Source organism: Platalea leucorodia (assembly GCF_965183815.1).
Source record: "Platalea leucorodia genome assembly, chromosome: Z".
NCBI lineage: Eukaryota > Metazoa > Chordata > Aves > Pelecaniformes > Threskiornithidae > Platalea > Platalea leucorodia.
The window spans coordinates 24,061,329-24,083,603 of NC_138858.1; the positions used below are offsets into that span (position 1 = coordinate 24,061,329).

Below are 22,275 nucleotides of genomic sequence, written 5' to 3' on the forward strand. Positions count from 1 at the left end.
TTTTAAGTATGGAAAGGCTGCAGTAAGATCTCCCCGCTGCCTTCTCTTCTGCAGGCTGAACAACCCCAACTCCCTCAGCCTTTCCTCATAGCGGAGGTGCTCCAGCCCTCTGATAATCTCCAAGGCCCTCCTCTGGACCCGCTCCAACAGGTCCATGTCCTTCCTGTGCAGAGGACCCCAGAGCAGGACGCAGCACTCCAGGTGGGGTCTCACCAGAGCAGAGTGGAGGGGCAGAATCCCCTCCCTCGACCTGCTGGCCACGCTGCTTTTGATGCAGCCCAGGAGGCGGTTGGCTTTCTGGGCTGTGAGCGCACATTGCCGGCTCATGTCCAGCTTGTCATCCTCCAGTACCCCCAAGTCCCTCTCCACAGGGCTACTCTCAATCCCTTCATCCTGCAGCCTGTACTGATACCGGGGGTTGCCCTGACCCAGGTGCAGGACCTTGCACTTGTCCTTGTTGAACCACATGGACCCACTTCTCGAGCTTGTAATGGTGATGTTTTCAGATCACTGGGAATTTGCTGAAATGGGGAAATATCAAATGGGGGGACAATTTGTAATCAACAGTAGAAAAAACATTGGATTGAATGAACCATTAGTTTACTCTGGTATTCAAAGAATTAAAAAGCATGATCTGAACCAAGTTAAGGTGGAGCAGCAGGGCGTGAAGCATTCCCTTTTTGTTCTTCTGTGTACCTACTTCAAGCATTTTCCATGCAAGCTCTTCCCCCCTTTTGTAGAACCCTAATGATGAAAGGCAGTCCAAAGTGACTAATAGGAAAACTTGAGAAACCCTCCCTGTTCCTGTGAAAATTATTCAGTACATTTGGGAAAATACGTTACATAGAAAAAGACAAGACAAGAGGGTTCAGTATGTGAAATAAAATCCAGCAGACCAAACTCGAGCTGTGTCTTTCAAAATGGGTCATCACAAAAGTGGTTACCTTATAATATTAGGGTCTACTAAGAAAGAAAAAAACACATAAACAAAAACAACAACAACAACAAAACAATCAAACAAACAATAAAACAGAAAACCTTGGATATTTTTTGCTATGCACAAAAATAAGTCACGGTGCTAAAATCTTGCCATGCATATTGCACAAGTAATAACTTTCCATTCTTTCACTGTGTTTGAGCTATGTTGTTTTTTTTGTAGGATGTCGCATGTCCTGCAGTTTGAAGATAGACGCAGGAAGGTGAAAGATGCAAGCATGCAGGATGAAGACACTTTTGAGATCTATGATCCACGGAATCCTGTAACTAAGAGGAGAAGGGAAGAAAGCAAGAAGATAATGAGAGAAAAAAAGGAAAGGAGATAAAAAGAATGTAAAGCTAGCCAGAGCTGCCTTGAAATGTGACTGCAATAAAGCACTGGCTCTTTTGTAAGCTGTAGTTCCTAAAAATATCACTGGACAAGCGTGAAAAGGAATCTCTCAAGAACCTGTCGTGCAGTTTTGAAGCGGAGCTATCATTTGTTTCTTAAGTTGTGCAGTCAAGTGCTCTCAGTGCATTCATTATCCAACCTCTCTAAAGGTTTTTAGAATTATGTATTTAATAAAACAGCTGACTTGACTTTTGTCTGTACTTCAATTACAATAGTTACCATCATTGTTTAATCAACATATGGTAATCAAAAAGTTTTCAACATAATGAATGAGAGTTTGTTTAAGGATGAAATTAGAAGACAGAAACCCTATCTGCAGGCTTTTAAGATTTTCTGAAAGTATCATTTTAGTTATTTTTATTATTTTTTGAAAAGGCATATAAACATTACAGCAGTAAACGCTGCCTGTCTGAACCAGTCTGTCACAGAATTAAGATGATGCACTTGCAGAACTCCTTAGAATAGTCCCAGCTTTCTTGAAACAAACTAAGTTTAACTTGAGAATTTGGTTATTTTCTCCTTCTTTTGAAATACATATTCCAGTACAGATCCCAGCTTGGGAAGCTGGGATAATACACAATTTGCGGACTGTTATTTCACTATCTGTACCACATGAATAAAAAAAGAATCTGAATGTACTGTAGTGGTTGCTTAAGCTGTTGCAATACCAGAAACATCCCTCTGGTAGAATTTTCACTGTAAAGTAGCTGGTAATGAAAATTGGTTTGTTAATTAGTCCAGTACAGAAACAAAAAAAAAATGTGATCAGTCTCATTAAATCATAACCCTGTTTTTAACAATTATGTTACCATCTAAAAATGAACATTTCAAGTTTCTGTCTATAGACTTTCCACAGATTTTTCCCCCCTGGGTGCTAGTATTTTTACACAAAAAATGGAATTTTCAGTGCTTCTTCCTTAGAGCGTTTCTGATGCCTCAGAAGCATGGACTACCCATATGGGCAATAGCTGAAGAAGAGTGAGCACAAATGAGCAAGGTCATTAAAAAGTGCAACCAGAGGAGTGTTTTGCTGTTGTTGTTTTTAGAACAAGTTCAGTAAGGTATGGTGTCCTTATCAAACTGCCACTGCCAAATTTCTCGATAGGGTCTGAGGTGTGAGATACATAAACCTGCATTGGTGGATTAATATGGCCCAAATGTCAGAGGTTAGATTAATACAGACTATTGCTTTAATGTGCGGTGCAACCTTTGAGATAAGAAGAAAACTTGGAGGTGTGATGTGAGATCCTGTATAAAGCTGTCATTATCCTCCTCTTAGGCTGAGTGAATTATACTGTACCATGGTGTGAAGAAGTTAAGAGGGGTTACATTCTTAAACACAGCCATTCACAAACTAGTGAGTCAAAGTTTTTTCATTATTAAGTCATTTTCAGTCAGGCTGCTGTTGGCAAAATCAAGAACATCTAATGTCACATGATGTTATCTCTATTCATTGCTTTGCAGACAAAATTTTAAAAGACTCATTACAGGGAAGTGAGGGCTAGATCTAGCAAGAAACTTGAGCATCAATTCCAGGAGACAGCTACTGCCCCTGTAATAGAAAAATGTTCTAATTACATATTTTTCCTGTAAGCTAAAGTAGGATGCATGAGTCAATGAACGGGCAAGTTGACTAACACCCCTTTTAGCTGAATCTTACTGCTGACTACCTGCAGCAGCTCTGTGTGTGCTGTATTAGATGATTCCTGTTTTTAAGCACTAGACAAGCACAAGGAGAAAAGCTTAACTCAGGGTTTAGGGCTCTGCTCAGTAGGAAGAGGTCTGAAAGGCTGGACCTTGCATACACAGGACTGATCACAAGAACGAGAGAGTAACTATGCTGACATTTTCTTGATAAGTGAAGTGTGTATTGAAAATCAGTAAACATTTTTCCAGAGATAATATATCTTATGTAATTAATGCTACAGTTGAAACCAAATGTGTTGCCTGTTGAAGCTAATTCTAAGTACTACACTGTTACGGTTTGTGCCAGGATAGCACAAGGGCAGGCCCCAGTGGAAGGATGCCTATCCCAAGCAGCCGTCTTTCCTATGTCTGATGAATATCACTTCAGGGTAATGGCCATTTACTGCATTAAGCCCAGGTTCCCAGTAGTAAGCTGGCATGTGCTTTGCACTAAGGCTGGCTATCTGGACACAAAGGAGGAAAGCCTTTCCGAAAGGAAGCGGGGTTTGGTTTCAGGTTTTTTTTAAAACGAGGATTGGGACCAACTTCCTTGGCAGTTTGCATTTGGCTCTGTACCAAACCCATACATAAGGGTAAGGATATCTGGATTAAAATCCTTCCATTTTCTTGTGACTGTGAATGGAAAATTCACTTTACCTTGATGGGGACAGCTGGAAATGCCAGGCCCTGGATGCTTTGTGAAGATATTCGGACTACTCATGTATAAAATCAGTCCTACACCACAAGGGTTTGGCACGGAGCCTTGTGCAGGCAGAACTTGCCATGAGGGAGCATCAGTGAGAAATGCTACAAATAAATTAATTCAAGCATTTTTTGGTTATCAATTCTACGTGATAAAAATATTTTATAATACTTATTTCCCAGAAACATAGAGTCTCTAAACAGTTTTTAATAGTTGCAAGTGATTGTTACAAGTGATACCAGTCTTCATGGCTAATCAGCCTTGCGTAGTATTTCACAGCGTTAATTGAATAAGCTTCCCTCAGAGTTCTCTTTTCACCTGTATTAATGCCAATCAATATTTCTGCTAGAAGATAAAAGCATCTGCCTTTATTCCTTCCCTAGGGAAAGAATAAAACTATGCTTGTAGGAAAGAAACCACACCTACACAGTAAAGTTACCTTCCATTTCTAAGGAAGGCAATTTTAATAGGCATCCCTGTCCTTATTTCGTCTTCATTCAACCCCGTGACAAAACTTCCCTAGCACTAAGGACTGACATACACTACACTATGAGAACATTAGAAATGTGTTAAAACTAGCAGACAGCTAATCAACTGAGAATCTCCTAGAAATGGGCTAAGATGTCTAAATTTTACTCATTTCACTAAGGCAAAAGTAGTTCTGCATTTCATTTAGGGGAGGTCTGGAGTGAAGTTATGAAAAGCTCATGTCGGAAGCACACTCTCAAGTAACTGTCCTTAAACCCAACACCGAAGAGTAAGAACCTCAAAGAAAGAGGTTGAAAAGATGACAGTTCCCTGAACAACTATTTTGCAATGTCACAGCTAGCTCCTATACTGCCAGTAACAATCCTGCCTGTCTCCCATACTGCTAGGCTAGCAGAAGCATCTTTTAACTCAAAACTTATTTCATTCATGATCTGATGTTGCTATAGCTACGTGAAATGTTGAATGCTACAGGATTGCAGTATTTTTTATAGACTATGAAATACATATGCTCAGAGTTACACTGTTTATTGTCAATACTGAAAAGCAAGTGGGAAATGCATTGTGGGCAGGTGTCCCATTCTCTGTGAAGCAGAAGTCTTGTGCTAGGTTAGTGGCTGAAAACTGAACAAACAGTCTGGTTTGCGGCTGTAGAAAGAATTTGTTCTATGGTAGTGAGATTTTTCACTAAATATGTTTTTTTGAATCTTTTTATTAAGCAGCTCCCACGTTCCACCCTGGTGGCTAGCACCTCACCTATCTGTATACATACGCGCGCATAATTTCTACATAGTTGGAACATGTAGCTAGGAACATTTGTCTGTGCACTATTAATACAAAAACAGTGTTTTGGCACTTGTGAAGTTTTCCTCTCTAAAAGATGCTACTTATGTGCACAGATCACCCAGCTTGAAGATGCGCATCACAATGCTGGTATGTAAATAATTTCTGTGAAAAAGTCGCTGTTTAAAATTGCAGGGTATGCTCCACTTCCCGACCACCACCACCTGCTTTTTTGAGTACTCATTTCAATATGCTAAAAATGGTGTAAGTCCAAACTAGGACTGAATTTTGAGATAGAGCACAAAGGTCAGGGCTACCTATTTTTAGTGGCAGCTAAATTGCAATTTCAATACATTAGCTTTGCTGCCAACACAGTGGGCCAGTGTCGACTGTGAGACTGAGTCCTTCCGTCATGCCTGCCTTCCATGTAATGGGGCCTTTCATTTCATTAGAGGGAATTTAACTTTCCTAAATTAAAAGAAAGGGTGGGGGGAAAGTCTTACGTCCCTGCACAGAGCGTTCTGTTGGTAAAGTTGACATTTTTGTTTCCAGATCAGCTGGATTTCAAGTAGGTAAGGTCCTTCTAGGCTACATCTGGTAACAGAAAGATCCTCAAGAACAGCTTAAAGGTTTGCCTCACAAATCCTGTCGGTGACGCCAACAGCTAGTACAATGTCCCCTTTCTGCTTTGGAACTAAAAAAACCCTGAAGTACAGCTGAAGATGGCTTATTTCTGCCAAATAGCCACTACGCCTAGGCTGCTAGGGGTGTAGTCTGCAATGCCACATTACGCAGCTTTCCCTGAGCTACTGGATTACAGCATGAGCAGGTTTGGGAAGAGGTTGTTCCCATACTGTCTCACTTCCCCAGTAGAAGGGTGTCTGAACTCTGATGGTTAAAATAACTGCACACTAATGCTGTCTGCCTTCGTCTAGAGGACCTCAAATTTGCAGGAGACACAGTTATGTTTTGGCAACATAAAAACTAGCTTCAGACAGAATGGATAGCTCCAGACTCTGCCTCATTCTGGCAGAGACATGTGTGTCTGTCATTACTTAAATGATGACAGACTTGGGCTGTTAGAAGATGAAGAGACTCCTATGTGCATATTCTCAGTAAAAGATGTAGATACTTGCTTACATCTTTCACTGTAACAAAACACAAACTGATCATTCAGTGGCTATGCTTATAAGGCTCCTGCTGAAGTGTATACAGCACAGAGGATGTAAACTGAAAAGTGAGACCATGTCTCCTGATGTTTCTTATCCTGGTGTAGAGTGTTAGACCAACCAGGAATATCTACCAAATGTTGCCAGTTAAACACAAGAGGCTGAGCGTATTCTATAGCCAGGATGTACATTGGAAAGAGATAACACTGAAGTTCCTTGAGGAGGACTGGGAGCACTGGTGACAAGTAGCCATCACCACCCTGAAGTGCAGCCTCCAGCTCCCTGCTGCTCAGCATACATGTGAAGTCATTCAGGCTGGGTAGGAGGAACTGCCTTACCACAGTGCTGTTGCTGCTCCCATGGCCTCCTCTTCCAGCAGCTTTGCATTACCCAGGCTCAGCTCAAGAGCTAATTTACCTTCCTTCTCAGGCAGCACCTCGGCCCAAAAAGTCCCCTGGTGAGCGCATGCTTGTGTCCATCAACTCTCATTCCATTTTTGAATGTAGATGATCATCCTTTGATAACACACTCCTGCCCTGCCAGTACCATGAGCTCACCATATCGCAGTCTAGTGCCGTAAAGTGATTCCCTTTCAGTTGTCCTGGTCAGACGTGCCATATTCCAGCTTGCTGGTCACAAATTCTTCATGCAGACAGACAGAAACCTCATACCCGCAGTGGGGCTCTCTGACCAATAACCTCTGGTCACAAAATCTGCAAGGCACTCAGGGCAGGTGGTACCCAGCCTGTCAGCGGCCAACAGCCTGTGCACCTCAGCTGCTGTCACAACAGAATAACTTTCTGAATTAGTTTTCTTTTTCACAGTACTGTGAAACAAATACTTTTTTTCTTGACAAGATTTCTCTTCCACTTCAGTATCCATCACAGATGGGGTTTTCCATTTGATTTTGCACCTTTTCTTTTTTTTAGAACCCTCTCATATGGCACAAGTTTCATTAATAGAATATGTTTAAAAAGCTAATTTAGAGTATGTATGTTAGCTACTGCACACTTGTGCAGGTCTTTCTTGTGCATCTCACACAGATGTGTAAGAATTGCCTTTTGCCTCCCCAGACTTCACCACCACACTCTCTTGTCATTGTGCCTTCCCTGTCAGCCACTATTACTGAAGGGCCAGAGGAAGGATTTATAGCCTCCTCCTCCTCAATGAGGATCTTCTGATTGTAACCTACAATTGGTATCTGGTACTCCTCCAAAGCAGTACAAAAGTCTGAAAGCTAATTTTTGGGAAAAAAAAGTCAAGCCTGTCCTTTTCCATTTTTTAAACATAAATTGGTTGATAGTAACCTTCTACGCTTAAAGCACTGTTAAAAAAAGCACAAGGACCCTACCTTAACAACATAAATTTAAAGACATGAAAGGAGACTGCAAACAAGGCAGCACCTTCTCAAAAAAAATCAAAACCAAAACACGCCCCCCCAAAAAACCCAAAAACAAAACAAAACAAACCCAAAAACAAACAAACAAAAAAACGAACCAAAAAATCTGTTCTTAAACCTCAATGAATCAGAAAAAAAGTTGCATTTTTATGAATACACTGTCCAAATCTAAATGAAGGAATTTTGCAGTATGGGGAAGCTAGAGGGAAAATCTTCTGTTCTTGACTTTGAAGATCACATGGAAGAGAAAACAACTCCTGATATAAAGAGCTTCTACTATGGTTCCTATTTTTAATTTATGAAATGCACTGGCTGTGGAACAAAGCAAGATATGACAGTTATATTCCTCAGTCAACGAGAGTCATGAACTTAAAAGTCCAGTCCAATATTTATAAGGTTATTTAAACTGTGCACTTGCTCCCCTTTATGATTTGTTTGTAGTAGTAAAAGGGCACAGATACAGAATAGCCCTAGGATAGCCTTTAGTTTTGGCAGCTTCATTTTGGCAGCAATAAACTGAAGCTCTTTATATTGAACACAGTCTGGAAGATCACGTTTTTGCAGCAGCTATTGAAAACTTGGCAACAAGATCATGTATGCTCTTCTTCAGAAGTAACTTCTGAGGCAAACAGATTTTAATACAACACTGCACTCAAACGATACTTCTTTCACCTGCTTGGACTGAGTGGCTGTCTACATTCTTGGCAAGCAGTGAGAGACACTGATTCACAAGTGACCTTGTATTTTTCCTATTTCTTCTTTTTTGCAGCTTCACTGCATGAATGGCCTGTATGACCTGACCTGTATTATCAGGTATTGCGCTCTTCTGTCACTAAAGTTATTTCACTGGAATGGCAGAGAATAACAGCCAGCATATGTATAGTCATTTTAAAAAAAGATTTTCATAACAGCTACACTATACTCTACCTTACATTTACAGAATATACAAACCAAAAAGTTTACACATTAAGCACAAGCATTACTTCAAATGATAAAGCATTGATTGGTCCCATTTGTTCTTACAAACTGGAATAGACATGGCAATGTGGTATAGTAAGCATGAACATCTGAATAACAATTCAGGTGGATCAGCTGGTAAATGTGATAGTCAACTATAATATCTCTCCCTGCCCTACAGACTAGAAAGACAGTTTTTAAGATGATTGACCCTGGAGGGGAAACAGAAATATGCATGTTTCAATAGAAAGAAAGGTGGTGTTATCTAGAGCATCCAAAAAATCAAGTTATCCCTGAATGACACAGAAAAACATTTGAGAGAGAGCTGTAAAAGAGAGAGGAAAAAATAATTCTGACCCAACTATTCCAGACATATTTATAATGTAGGCAGAAGAGTCTCCTTCTAGTGTTTCATATCATTTTATTTTACAAAGACAAAAATCATCAGACAGAAAAACCTCAGCAAGCAATGTTTGCCTTTGCCAAACAAAGAATTTACATAAATGTCTGCAACTAAAAAAAAAAACCCCAAAACCAGCTTACTTCAACCTCTAAATCTGATGCACAGTACTGGTTTTTGTTTAATTTCAGGTGGTTTCACTGCTACAAGATGAGACCTCATATACCAGAGGGACCATAATATACTACCTCACTGTCATATAATTTAGGCTCAGTCATACCTCAGACAATATTTTTATAAGGTCACTTTGCAAAAGTATGTCTGGCCTATCCAAATGACAATATTATTTATGCCAAAGGTTTCACTTTAGGGATGGAAGTATTCCAACTACTGTTTAATAGGCTATATGGAGAGGCTAAGAAAACATCATTTGTTGCACACACAGCTTATGTATATAATATAGAACTAAAGAGTACAGACTGATCATTGGCAATACGGCCTAAAACTGGCCTCAGTGAAAAAAGCCACAAAAGCAATGAGCTTTTGAGTTTTCCTCTCTGATGTTATTTTTGGAATTCCTGAGTGTAACCAGAAATATGAATGCACAAGTGAGAAATACATCTAAATTCAGTAGCTACCTGAATATTCAAAATGCAAAAGATATTTTTCAAATAGAGTTTGTAACACAGGCGTATGACTTTTTGCAAGCAGACAGGACAGCATATTCTCAGCTACAGTCTTAGAACAGGGAGTGGAGAGGAGAGGAACGGCAGGAACTTGGATAAAAAGCTTTAGAAACACTGAGGTGAAGACAATACACTCTTCATAGCCAAAGTAATTAATACCTGACCAAGTGTTTCAGAAGGCAATTAGAAGGTAAAGTAAAACAAGCACGTTTCTTTCTTCTCAAGCTCTTTTCTAAGAAGACAAGATTCATCCATGGAATTTGTAACAGTTTTTCTGGTAAACTACACTTCTTCAGGGGCTGAAACCTGCACTACAAATTCACCATTGTTACTGACAAAAATTATGGTGAGAATGCAATATATTTTTATGGTGTGAAAATCTGTCTAGATATTAGTACTGATTCTTGTGACGTGCACTGTTTAAAAGGCTAGTTTATTCAGGAAGGATTGTGTTTTATTGCACTAACAGGAGTTATCATTGAATACTTATCTCTTCATAAAGCTCAACTTAAAAATTGGAAGAAGTGTTTGTTCCTGTGACTCTATCGTTCTTATCAAGGATTTATTCCTTAAGGAAAGCCACTTGCCCGCTGTCAGAATCTCTTCCGTGTGCCCAGAAGGATCCTGATTCTCATGCTGTGAGTGACTGAGATTACAAAATCCACACCAGACAAGCAGCGCCATATACACCAGAATATTACAGCACTTGAAAATTAACGGGCATCCAAACAATCCCAGTGCATCACACTCATTAGGATAGTGTAAGTAAAATTTGGAGGAACAGAAGCACGAGACCTCACAGGTTAAGGAAGGAGCTGGAAAAATATAGTAACAGTGCAAGGATCTTAGCCAGGCAACCATGGTTCATAGGCATAGGAAAACCCAGCCAGGCACTTTGTGTAAAAGTGCATGGCATAAGAGGCTTCACAATACATAATATATTCACTACGTAATATTCTATGATAGTTCTGCTTTCAATATAGAAATTAATATCTAGTTATCCTACAGAACTGTGGAATAGCTGCCATTCTTCCTCTGTTACGGTGCCATTTAAGTCCATGCTTTTTGACAGTGCCAAAACATGCAGAAATTTGGGACTTTTTACCATATGAGAAAAACTAGAAAAGGGTAAGCAACCAATTTTTTGGTTTTGAGAATGCTTTTTGTGAACTGTTAGTCAAAGCAGCAACATTACCAAGACTGGCAGCAGACAGTGAAGTATTGCTCTCCCACATCTGGCCATTCTGGTGTTTAGGTCTGATCTATATGTCACAAAAAGCAGTGGGCCTCTCAGTTGGCAGATCAGAGGTTTAGTTCAGGTTCCAAAAAGGAGGGGGAGAGCCAAGGAATGAGCTTCGATAGTGACAAACTGTTTGCTATTTCCACAATAATACCATGTGGCTTTTGGACTAGTGGCCCCCTGTGACCACAGAAAGCCACAAGCATTCAGATCCATTTGAGTAAGCCAGTATAATATCACACAGCTATGGACAGGCAGCATGTGGGTCCTGGTCACCCTGTGTGGAATGTAGTTTTAGAAGAAAAATATGTTAAACTACTCGGCTGAAGGTCAAGTCCAAAGGCATCTCACACAGAGATTCAGTGCCTCAAGTTATCTATTGATTTCTACCTTGAATACCTAAAGTATACATTTTCTGAATGGTATGAATGCATCTAAAAAGAGAGCTTGGAGGCTGAGGCGGTATTTATTCACAGACTAATGAATAAATATGCACTATACCCCTCAGAAATATAGGCAACATTAGGAAGGGAGAATAGAGGCAGCAACTCTGATCATGGAAAAAAGGATGATATTGTACAAAGGTCAAACATGACAAATAGAAGTTAAATCTAGGCTCATTTAACAGTACTGAATTAACCAAGAACCTTTAGTACCACAGGTACGCCAACAGTGAGTGGAGCTTTGTATAACACAAATATTCCTGAAGCTTCTTTTTTCATGCTTTCTTGGCTTTGTGCTTACATAGAGCACCCTCTTTCTACTGAGTGTTCCAAATAAGTTACATATAGCCACTAAGCGTGATTTCAGGTCAGAACAGACAGGACATAATCAAATGTACCTACATAATTTAAGAGAGGGGTTTGTCTAACCTCTCTCCCTCGGTACTCCACACTTCCCCAACACGGTGTTTTCCAACACATGACCATTCTTGTCTACAGAAGTATTTTCCTAAAATCTTAGCTAACACTCCCTTGCTTCCCTATAACTTCTTGTACCACTCTGGATGAATAACCTTTTCCTCTCTGCAGCAATATTTTACGTATTGGAAGATTTATCGTGTCTCCTCTCAACTTCTTCTTCTCTAGAATAAACAATCCCAAATTTTTAGTTCTTTCCTTAACATTTTGTATATCTCTAAATCATCCCTACTGATCTTTGCTGGCTTTTCTCCCAGCTGCCCTGCATTCTTCTTTACCTGTGGTACCTAAAGAAGGCTGGACACAGCAGTCTAGCTAAAGCCTTACTAGTGCTAAGTATAGAGGAATGAATCGTAACATGCAGCACTCCTGTCTATTCGTCCAAACATGGGCTTTGCTTCCCCCATCTCCATTGAGATAATTTTTTAAATTATGTTCAGCTTGTGAACCATCATAATTCTCAAATCCTTTGCTAGTAACCTACTGGTTAGCAGTTATTTTTTATTTTAGCAATTGTTTATTCCCAAGAGAGGTATTGTGTATTTATCTATATTGAACCACACCCTATTCTGGCGGGATGTTTTTTCAATTAGTTGCAATCATTATGAATTCTAGTCTTATTCTCCAGCATGCTTGCAGACCGTTCTAGCTGTAGTTTTGCATAGACAATACTTCCTAGATTGTTTATCAGAATGCCATGAGACAGGTCAAACTATCAAACAATTAAACTTACATTACTTCTCTGCTATCTGCAAGCCCTGTTACCATACACTAGAAGGAAATTAGGTAATCAAAGTAAATTCATGCTATCAAAGCTACGTGCAATTTCATCCTGTTCTGAAGAATAATCTGAAGTGAAAAAATCTACTCCTTGGAAGGAAAATATTTGCTGAAATGCTATTTATCCTTAATATGATACAGTCTGTGTAAGATAAAGAATGCTTTTCATAGTTCACTAAATCCAGCACCATGAACCAAGTTAACACAGAGTTGAGGCTTAAAGCCTGATTAGCCATTCAGTCACAGGCATTTCTTTTCCCCAGGTGTGTCACAAACAGTGGCAATATAACCTCTGGCTGCAAATTGCAAGAATCCAAGCCTAATTCCTTTAAACTGGCTGGATGAACGTGTGAAACTGAATCAAAAGCCAGCTCTGGGTCTGAATAGATGGTATGATGGAGGTAAGCACTACTGAGCTGTCTCAATCTTTTTATGTCAGCAAGGGTACAGAGCTCCTCCTGAAAAAAGGGAATCAGTAGAGGCTTATTCCTTGCATTGACATGGCAAATTGTGTCATGTAGACACAGTAACTAAAATAATTTCATTTCCTATATGTCCTCATATGAATGGTTATAATTCCTCTTACCAATGAAAAAGGTGAAAAGGCAAAGAATTAAAGTGTCAGAACAAGTGTTCTCATCTGTCATTTGATAACTGATCTGCCATGTCTGCACAAAGGAAGAGAAACACCTCCAGCAATTGGTTTTAGACTGATTTCCACATGGTTCTTTACACTTTAGTCAAGTGTACTGCCACTGCGAGGAAGCCCACATGCTACAGAGAAGGAAGATAAGGGAGATGCTAAGTGTGTGAAATACTTAGTGGTGACTGTGAATGTAAAACAGCATTTCACATTTGTGAAAGCCAACTGGACTTAGAGTGAGATAATGGGACGTTCTCTAAGAAGACCCCCAGCCTTGTATGTGAAAACAGAATCTGTCTCTGGTCAGTCTGAGGGTGAATCTCTTGTCTTTGTCTTCTGAAATATTGGACACACAATCAGGTTGCATCTTCCATTTGAATTGTTGTAAGTAAGCAGGTCCAAATATATCTGACCTGTGCAGTGCAGTCTTTGCTATCATCTAGCCCTTGATTCTGGCACCTAGATTTTTCTCCGCACATCAGTGAGACTTTAGATAGCTTGATTTGGCTATCTTCTCAGGATCAAATAACATATTTTTGTGAATGGAGCCTGGTAGTTCATTAAACAGAATCCAAGAAAAACTATACATACTGTCTTGAAAAGTCTGTTGAACTGGAAAGCTATTGCCTTTTCTTGTTCCTGCTGGCATACCAGTACAGTTTAGGGGAGTAGTGTTTCCATATACTGCTCTAATCCTGGGAATTAGTAGAGTGATCCGTTACAAGGTACAAGTAAAAAAGTGACAGTTGTTTCCTGGGAGATAATGTGGTTACTTGCTGGTATAAGCACAGTCCTTAATGCTCTGCTGTTGATGCTTTTTGTAGGACTATCCTACCCCACACTCAAAATTTTTATTTTTTTTTTTAATTCTCTCAGTGCCAGGAGTCACATAAGGCGCAAACATCGTTCTTCCACTTCCATCGGTCTGCGGCTGCGTGCTCCGGACTCCCAAGGGCCACAGCGCAGTCTTCTGTTGGTTTTTTCCTCAAGACATGACCGATCCAGTTCCATCTCCTCCTCCTCACTTCATTACTGATTTTCTCCATCTCTGAGTTGATGCTCGTCGTTTCTGCAACTTTTTTATTTTTTTTCCGGGAGGAGGTAGTTGGCCTCCTGCCCAACCCCCATGCCTTGGAGGGCCAGTGGTTTTTCTGTCAGGGTGGCCTTCCCTTAGGCTGCGTTGGTTCGTGGCACCTTCTTCAATTTTATCCGGTGCTCCCTCCAGAGAGGGATCCCCTATCCACCACCCAGGGGACGCGCCTTCTAGCCGTGCAGCCCCAGCCAAAGGACATTCAAAATTTTGACCATTCTTAAATCAGAAACTTCTTGAACAGACCCACTGCTTTTCTCAGGCCCAAATACAATATCATCTGACGAAATGAACACTTCTGCATTTCTTCAACAACTCTTTTTCTGTGGGCATCACCTAATCAGAACAGATGTGGCTATTATAAGAGTAGTTTGAGTCTTAGGTCTCCAAATTTTTGTTCCCAGGACAAGAAGAAACAGGTGGTCAAACAACAGTCAGGGATGCATCCCCTAGAAAAGGCACACACTAGACTCATTTTTCTGAAATTAGAAGATTTTTAAGATGACAAGCAAGGCTGAAACCCTCCACAGTAGGATCCATAGAAAAGAACCTCTTTTCAGGTCTAAAGAGAGAGATTAAATGTTCAACTTTTTGTAATTGAATGAAAGCAGTCCTCCATCAGAGTTGAATTGGAGTCAGACTGTACCACCAGCCTCTCCTCTCTCAAGCAGAGCTTAGAACCTGTTGGACAAAACATGGCCATGAACAAGCACTGCAGTCTGGGCTGCGCTTCTGAGAAGCACATATTACAGAAGCTCAGTCTGTCTTAGCTGGAAACACTTGCATGCTGCTTCAAACACAGTGCTAACTTATCTCCTCTGTCTGCTTGCACCTCATTTCTGCTTTGATGCTGTGCATTGAAAAAAAAAAATTGTTTTCTTGTTAGAGCAAAACACTAGGTGTCAGAAGTAAAGAGCACTACTTCTTTATAGACTGGTTGCACCAAAACAGTTGCTTCTCTTTTACCTAATATGATATTATTTTTACTTACTTGATATTAGAAGTTATTATTACCAAGTAGCTACATTTGTTTTGGGGTTTCTTTTTTGGCCAAAAACTGTCTTGGAGGACGACCAAATAGAAAAGCGTATTTTAAACCTTCCATCTTATTGCATGGATTTTACTAATGTGACAGTTTTCTCTTTACAAGTGTTTTTCCATAGCACCCATGCCAAACATAGTCTGAGCTGTAGGGAGACAGAAGACAGACAGGGACAATGCTATTTGAAAGCAGTTCGACTCACCTCCAAGATAATGCAGCTGTAGTCTCTTGCTACATTGGCCCGTGCTCACAAACAAAAATTAAATTAAGTGCTTGAAGACAGCACTTCACTCCCCTGGAATCCAAGCAGAACATATCCCTGCTCAGTACTTGCAGCCTGGTTGTTTTTTACATCCAGGTAGAACTATGGGAAATCTCAGGTATTGAGTACTGTCCCAGTATTTCAAGGACACCAGCTCTCAAGCTCAGGACTTTAGTTTTAGACTAGTTAGAGACATAAAAGCCATTCTGAAGTACTTCGGAGTTTCAAAACTGACAGAGTCTTGAAAACTGTAAACATTAAAATGCACTTTTTAACCCTGAGGAAAAATATAATCATGCATTATTGTGGTGTTTAGAGGTTGTTTTCTGAATTCCCTTTCAACAGAGTTCTGGGAAGATTTTTATGGAGGAAATCCACTTGATACATAAAATGGACTGAATGAAAATACCATTAACATAGATTAAGATGGATTTGATTTGTTCACGAACTATCCAAAAAGTATCATCAAACAGCAAGCTTGGAAATTGCTGAAGAAACAATCTCTGGGCAGATTACAGAAAGCTTTTTCCTTCTCTCCACAATCAACATATTATGGCAAGATCACAGAGTCAGTACTCAGTATTGCACAAAAATTAATTTTTAACTGTAAGGCATGTGAATGTTTTCTCTCTGAAGTGAAATAAAAGAACGTTTAATAAAATAAAAGCATGTTTAAAAGCTAATGGTACAGAAAACTTCCCACTAAGGGCTCACACAATGCGTCCTCATATAAATCAACCTTACGGCTATATTTGTGCTAAAAAAAGATATTGCTTCTGCAGAAAAGAGTCATTCTCTCTCTCTCTCCATCATATTACAAACTGTTGAATGGAAATTCAGCTTCCTTCCAAGAAGTCACTGAGGAAAAAACTTCATTCCTAGCCTTTAAACACAATTACTGCATGCAATAAAAAAATTACCATATGAAATAAGTCTTAGTCATTCTTTCGAAATAATTTTCATCATACTTTCAATTCTGAAGTCATTACTGGAGTTCGTTATAGTATAAAAGGTCTATTTAGAGTTATATATAGCACTCAGAAGCAAGAAAAGGAACGAATATGAGTGAAAAAAACCCAAATATATTACACACCTCAGTTTCTCCCTCATTTTCTCTCTCTCCTTCCACCTTTCAAGAGTATCTTTAAAAGCCCCTTCCCCCTCAGTCTTCCTAATTTTCAAATAGGTTTCTTCTGTTTCTTCTTTCAGCCACTTTCAATACTTTATCAGCAATTCTGGCTAACCAGGGAGGTCCCAGTTACTGGAGGTTAGCAAATGTGACACCCATCTACAAGAACGGCCGGAGGGAGGATCCGGGGAACTACAGGCCTGTCAGCCTGACCTCGGTGCAGAGGAAGGTTATGGAGCAGATCATCCTGAGTACCATCATGCGGCATATATGGGACAACCGGGGGATCAGGCCCAGGCAGCATGGGTTTATGAAAGGCAGGTCCTGCTTCCCTAACCTGATCTCCTTCTATGACAAGGTGACCCGCTTAGTGGATGAGGGGAAGGCTGTAGATGTCGTCTACCTGGACTTTAGTAAGGCCTTTGACAAGGTTTCCTACAGCATTCTCCTGGAGAAGCTGGCTGCTCATGGCTTGGATGGGTGTGCTCTTCGCTGGGTAAAAAACTGGCTGGATGGCTGGGCCCAAAGAGTTGTGGTGAATGGAGTTAAATCCAGTTGGCAGCTGGTCACAAGTGGTGTTCCCCAGGGCTCAGTACTGGGGCCAGCTCCGTTTAATATCTTCATCAACAATCTGAATCAGGGGGTGGAGTGCACCCTCAGTAAGTTGGCAGATGACACCAAGTTGGGTGGGAGTGTTGATCTGCTGGAGGGTAGGAAGGCTCTACAGAGGGACCTGGACAGGCTGGATCGATGGGCTGAGGCCAACTGTATGAGGTTCAACAAGGCCAAGTGCCAGGTCCTGCACTTGGGTCACACCAACCCCATGCAACGCTACAGGCTTGGGGTGGAGTGGCTGGACCTGGGGGTGCTGGTCAACAGCTGGCTGGATATGAGGTGGCAGTGTGCTCAGGTGGCCAAGAAGGCCAATAGCATCCTGGCTTGTATCAGAAATAATGTGGCCAGCAGGACAAGGGAAGAGATCATCCCCCTGTACTCGGCATCTGTGAGAATGCACCTTGAATACTGTGTTCAGTTTTGGGCCCCTCACTCTAAGAAGGACATTGAGGTGCTGGAATGCCTCCAAAGAAGAGCAATAAAGCTGGTGAAGGGTCTGGAGCACAAGTCTTACAGGGAGTGGCTGAGGGAACTGGGGTTGTTTAGTCTGGAGTAAAGGAGGCTGAGGGGAGACCTTATCACTCTCTACAACTACCTGAAAGGAGGTTGTAGCGAGGTGGGGGTCGGTCGCTTCTCCCAAATAACAAGTGATAGGACAAGGGGAAATGGGCTCAAGTTGCACCAGGGCAGATTTAGGTTGGATATTAGGAAAAATTTCTTCACTGAAAGGGCTGTCAAGCATTGGACCAGGCTGCCCCGGGAAGTGGTTGAGTCTCCATCCCTGCAGGTATTTAAAATATGTGTAGACATGGCGCTTAGGGCCGTGGTTTAGTAGTGGACTTGGCAGTGTTAGGTTAACAGTTGGACTCAACGATCTTAAAGGTCTTTTCCAACCTACATAATTCTATGATTTTGTGATTCTACGATTCTATCCTTTCTCCTTGCAAAGCCACATGCTTGACTTCTCTTGCTACAGTTATATATATATAATATAGCAGCCTGACTCCACCTGACTTCTGTGACTCCTCTGTACCTTCCCCTCTGCCTCTTTGCTAAGAGTCTTTTACATCCGGCTACAAAAGTAGAAAACCTCTTTCTTCCTCACCTTATTAAAAAAAAAAAAAAAAAGGTAAAAAAACCCCAGGACATTGCTTGGGCATGGAACGACCCTTTGCTGATCATAACTGCATTCTCATATCCCACCTCACCATCTGTCAGACCTTCTCCCTTAGTTATATCATGACTGTAGCTCCTGGCCAGGTGCTGCTTCTTAAGGACAAACCAACCAATACACCACACACTAGTGAAAAGGCCAAGTAAAGACTTCTGGATATTTACCCTTCCCCTGCCTCCTTGTCATACAGCCTCAGCTGGCTTCTCTTCTATGGGAGGCTCCAGGTTTGCTGCCAATTTGGGGACAAGACGAGTTGGATTGTACATGTATCAGGGTACAAGCATATTCAGCTTTCCTTTAAGAGAGTTAAGACAAGAAATCAGTCACACATTTGCACTTCAGTATATGCCAGTTTCCAAATTGTTTAGTGCAAGCTAATGGCAAAGGCCTCACATACAGCAGCTGCTGTCAAGGCAGATATAATATCATCCTGTACATTTTGTTTGTAAAACAGACAAATTGGGAGATTTTGTATTATTTACAGCCCCACCTTCTCATTGAGACTAATTCACACTGGCCAGAGTAGCACCAAAGTGCATAAAGATAGGCCAGTTTCCTTCTAGTTAAGCCATTTCAAAATGGGAATAATTCACAGCTAGTCATTGTCCCTAGGAGGACCACACTGGCTTACGGGGACCAGCTCAAGTTAGGTACAGTCCAGTCACAAACACTGAGAGACAGGTCCCTTTTTGTGGGATCATCTACAATCCTTCATCTTCCAGCCAGAATAAAGGACTTCTACAGGGCCCCTAATGGATTTAGGCAATGGGACATGACTCAGAAAGGACACAGAACATAAACAAGGACCATTTAGACACACTGGAGAAATAAAAGATGCCTCTTTAACACCAAATGTACTACAGAAGTACAATAAACTAGTCAGGGCCAAAAGCCCTTTTTGCTTTTTAACTAGGAATCTCAAATTCAGATCTGCCCAGGCGCTCAGTGAAACCTGTTCATTATCACAGTCTCCAGAGTGATATAAACAAGGCATTTCACCTTTGGGGAGGGGACAACTTTTGAACAATAGAAAGCAACAAGAAAAGGAGGCATAACTTCCTGTCCCTTAGTACTTCTGCAGGTTCCTACAACAAGCAGCTACTTGCTCCCACCATCTGCTGGTACCAGTCCAGTGACTCCACCCAGTCTCTCCTGGACTAACATAATGGATGTAGTAGGTGGCTTCTTCTCAGGTAGCCTGAATGGGTTTCCAAGTGCCAAAGCTGGTATGACAACTCACCCTTTTGGGTGCTCACAGGAGCATGAACCCAAAAATGGAAGGGTAGGACAGCTCTCCCAAAGAAGAATGCTTGTGTTTGACCCTCTGCTCCCAATCCTGGGTAGCTCTTGCATTCCCCATGATCTCTGTTGAAACAGCAGAGTTCCTAGATGTAATGCTTAGCACAAGTTTTCTCCCTCAGAGAGAGATCATCAACTACAGCCCAGCTGACACAAGGTCCTTGGAGTGGACTGCAAGATGACTCTCTGAAAAAAACATGGAAGTCTGCCTTGCTGATTTTACTACTGTACCCTTCTGGCCAAAAGGCCTTCCTGCATGCACATGCAGTTACTGGGAAAGGTAGTTTGCTGAAATGGTCAGCAGTTCCCACAGTGGTGGTCCTGTCCTATACTTTGTCCCTACTCTAACACCCAGTGGATGATGAAGGTCACTGTGAAGTTCAATTTCAGGCCTAACCTCAAAACAGCATCTACTCTCTCTGGGCTACACCAGGATCCTCAGACCCCCCACTGAAACTCCCCAAATGCCCCATGGCAGATGCCTGACAAACCCAGCAGGAGTTTCAGTGCTCACAGAGTGAGTAACGCCTGCTGCCAGACAGCATTAAAGGAGGGGCCTGTGAGTCTCTCTAGTACCTCGTGGGCAGTAACCCATACCAAACACACCTGACTGGAAGAGAGGCCATCCTACCACCACCACAGGGTAGTCTTAACACACAACCAGATCATCAGCCTGGCTAAGAGGCAGCAGTGAGTCTCAGCATCATCCATGGTGGAGGCAGCATAAGGGTGGAGGCATGGATGTTTGCTTTGAACTGCTTTTCCTCCCCTCCCCAGCAGGCGACAAGGAATTTTTCTTACCCCATAAGGACGGAGTTTTTCAGAGTCACAAGGTGAGCAGTGATGTTCTTCCTCCAGCCCTCCTGATGCATCTCAAGTCTAGGAGAAGGGCAATAAGATGTTACTATTCTCTACCTTGGACTGTTCTTCAGCAGTTCATTTTAGACTTTTTTTCCAACAAAGTGGTCTCCAGTCCCAGCTGGGCCCTCTGAGAAGTGGTCTACATGCCTTCCTGAAATTATATACTTGCTCTGTATGGGGCCGTGCTATGCCTCGCTTTTCTCCTCAACAATTGGTAACCGCATGAACACAACAGAATGGGCACTTCAGTACCATATTAACCAAAGAAGAAGCATTACATCTGTGCCACTGACTGCGAAGAGGTGTGTTATGAAGTGCTGGCAACACAACATGTGAGTGTGCTGGTGCAACCAACACCATAAATACAGGGAGCTCTCCAGTGAAGGCTGCACAAACTGCATGTGGGTAGACTCAGTAAGCACAGCCTGGTTGCCAGGGCTTCATCCTTGCTCCACCAGAGCATAGAAGTGCTCTCACAGTGTCCTCAGGTTGGGGCAGGATAAACAGACAGGAAGATTAAACCTCTGGGAGGCCACATCACTGGCCTCACAGGACAGCTCACCCATCGTCAAACTTAGGTCTCTCTTCATGAAGAGTATAGGGATTTTAGGATGTCAGTCCAAAGAGGAGTACAATTACAAAAATATTGCAATAGAGGCTGGAAAAGCAAACTCTGAAAGGGTGCAGAATATATGTAGATGCTAAGCAGTTATGAAAGGGGATATGTTACTGAAAGTGTCTGGAAATCAAATCATTTTGTTTCATCTGCAAGTGACAGATTACTATTCATCATTTGATAGATCTCAGAGGGAAAGGGCAAGTATAACTAAACCTTTTACAATTCATGCTTTTACCTATAGTTCATTTTCATATGCCTAAATCGGATCTGATCATTTAGATTGATTTTGCATTTCCCAGTCTCCTGTGGGATTCATTTGCACTCAGCCAATTTTCAATCCACTCCCCCTCCCAGACCAAGTAACGCGCTACCACACACAAAAAAAACACCAGTGTCATTGTAAAATTAAAAAAACACTCAAAAAAAAATCCAAAAGAAAACACATCACACACCAACTTTAGAGCATGTAGAGAGAGCTTTTAAAATTGCAAGCAATGTGATTGTCTTTTTGTTTGGATAGTGATAGGAACAACAGGATTTTTGGCTAAGCGCTACAGTTCTAGACAGTTAATAAAGAGCGATTTTAAAACATAGCAACAATATTCACTTGGCAAGGAAATGCATATTTAGAATTACTGAAATAGTTACAGGTGAAATGTTATAGATCCCCATTTAGTTGCATGAAGAGAAGTTGCCTTTATGTGTGGTATTTTGCAAAAAACATGCAGCAGTGGAACATAAAATCCTGGAAAAAAGCAGAATCTGCAAGATGAGCAAGGGAGAAGGGGAGCAGGTTGTCAGAAATTTGTATTTCCCAGAGAAGGAAATGAATAAAGAGATACGGGACAAAACCAAAACAATGAAACATGTAAATAAAGACAGTGCCTAAATGGAAAAATAACAGAGAAGGTTAAAAAAAAAAAAAACATGCTATCAAAACAAAAA

General features: G+C 41.2%; 1 protein-coding gene across 1 annotated transcript in view; it reads left to right on the forward strand.

Moving 5' to 3' along the window:
* CWC27 (CWC27 spliceosome associated cyclophilin) overlaps window positions 1-1,903 on the forward strand; it is a 123,217-nt gene extending 121,314 nt beyond the window's left edge. The window contains exon 14 of the mRNA XM_082337513.1: window positions 1,160-1,903. Within this exon, the coding sequence (XP_082193639.1) occupies window positions 1,160-1,322 (163 nt within the window). The 3' untranslated portion in view covers window positions 1,323-1,903. The remainder of the gene's footprint in view (window positions 1-1,159) is intronic.
* Window positions 1,904-22,275: the final 20,372 nt, after the last annotated feature.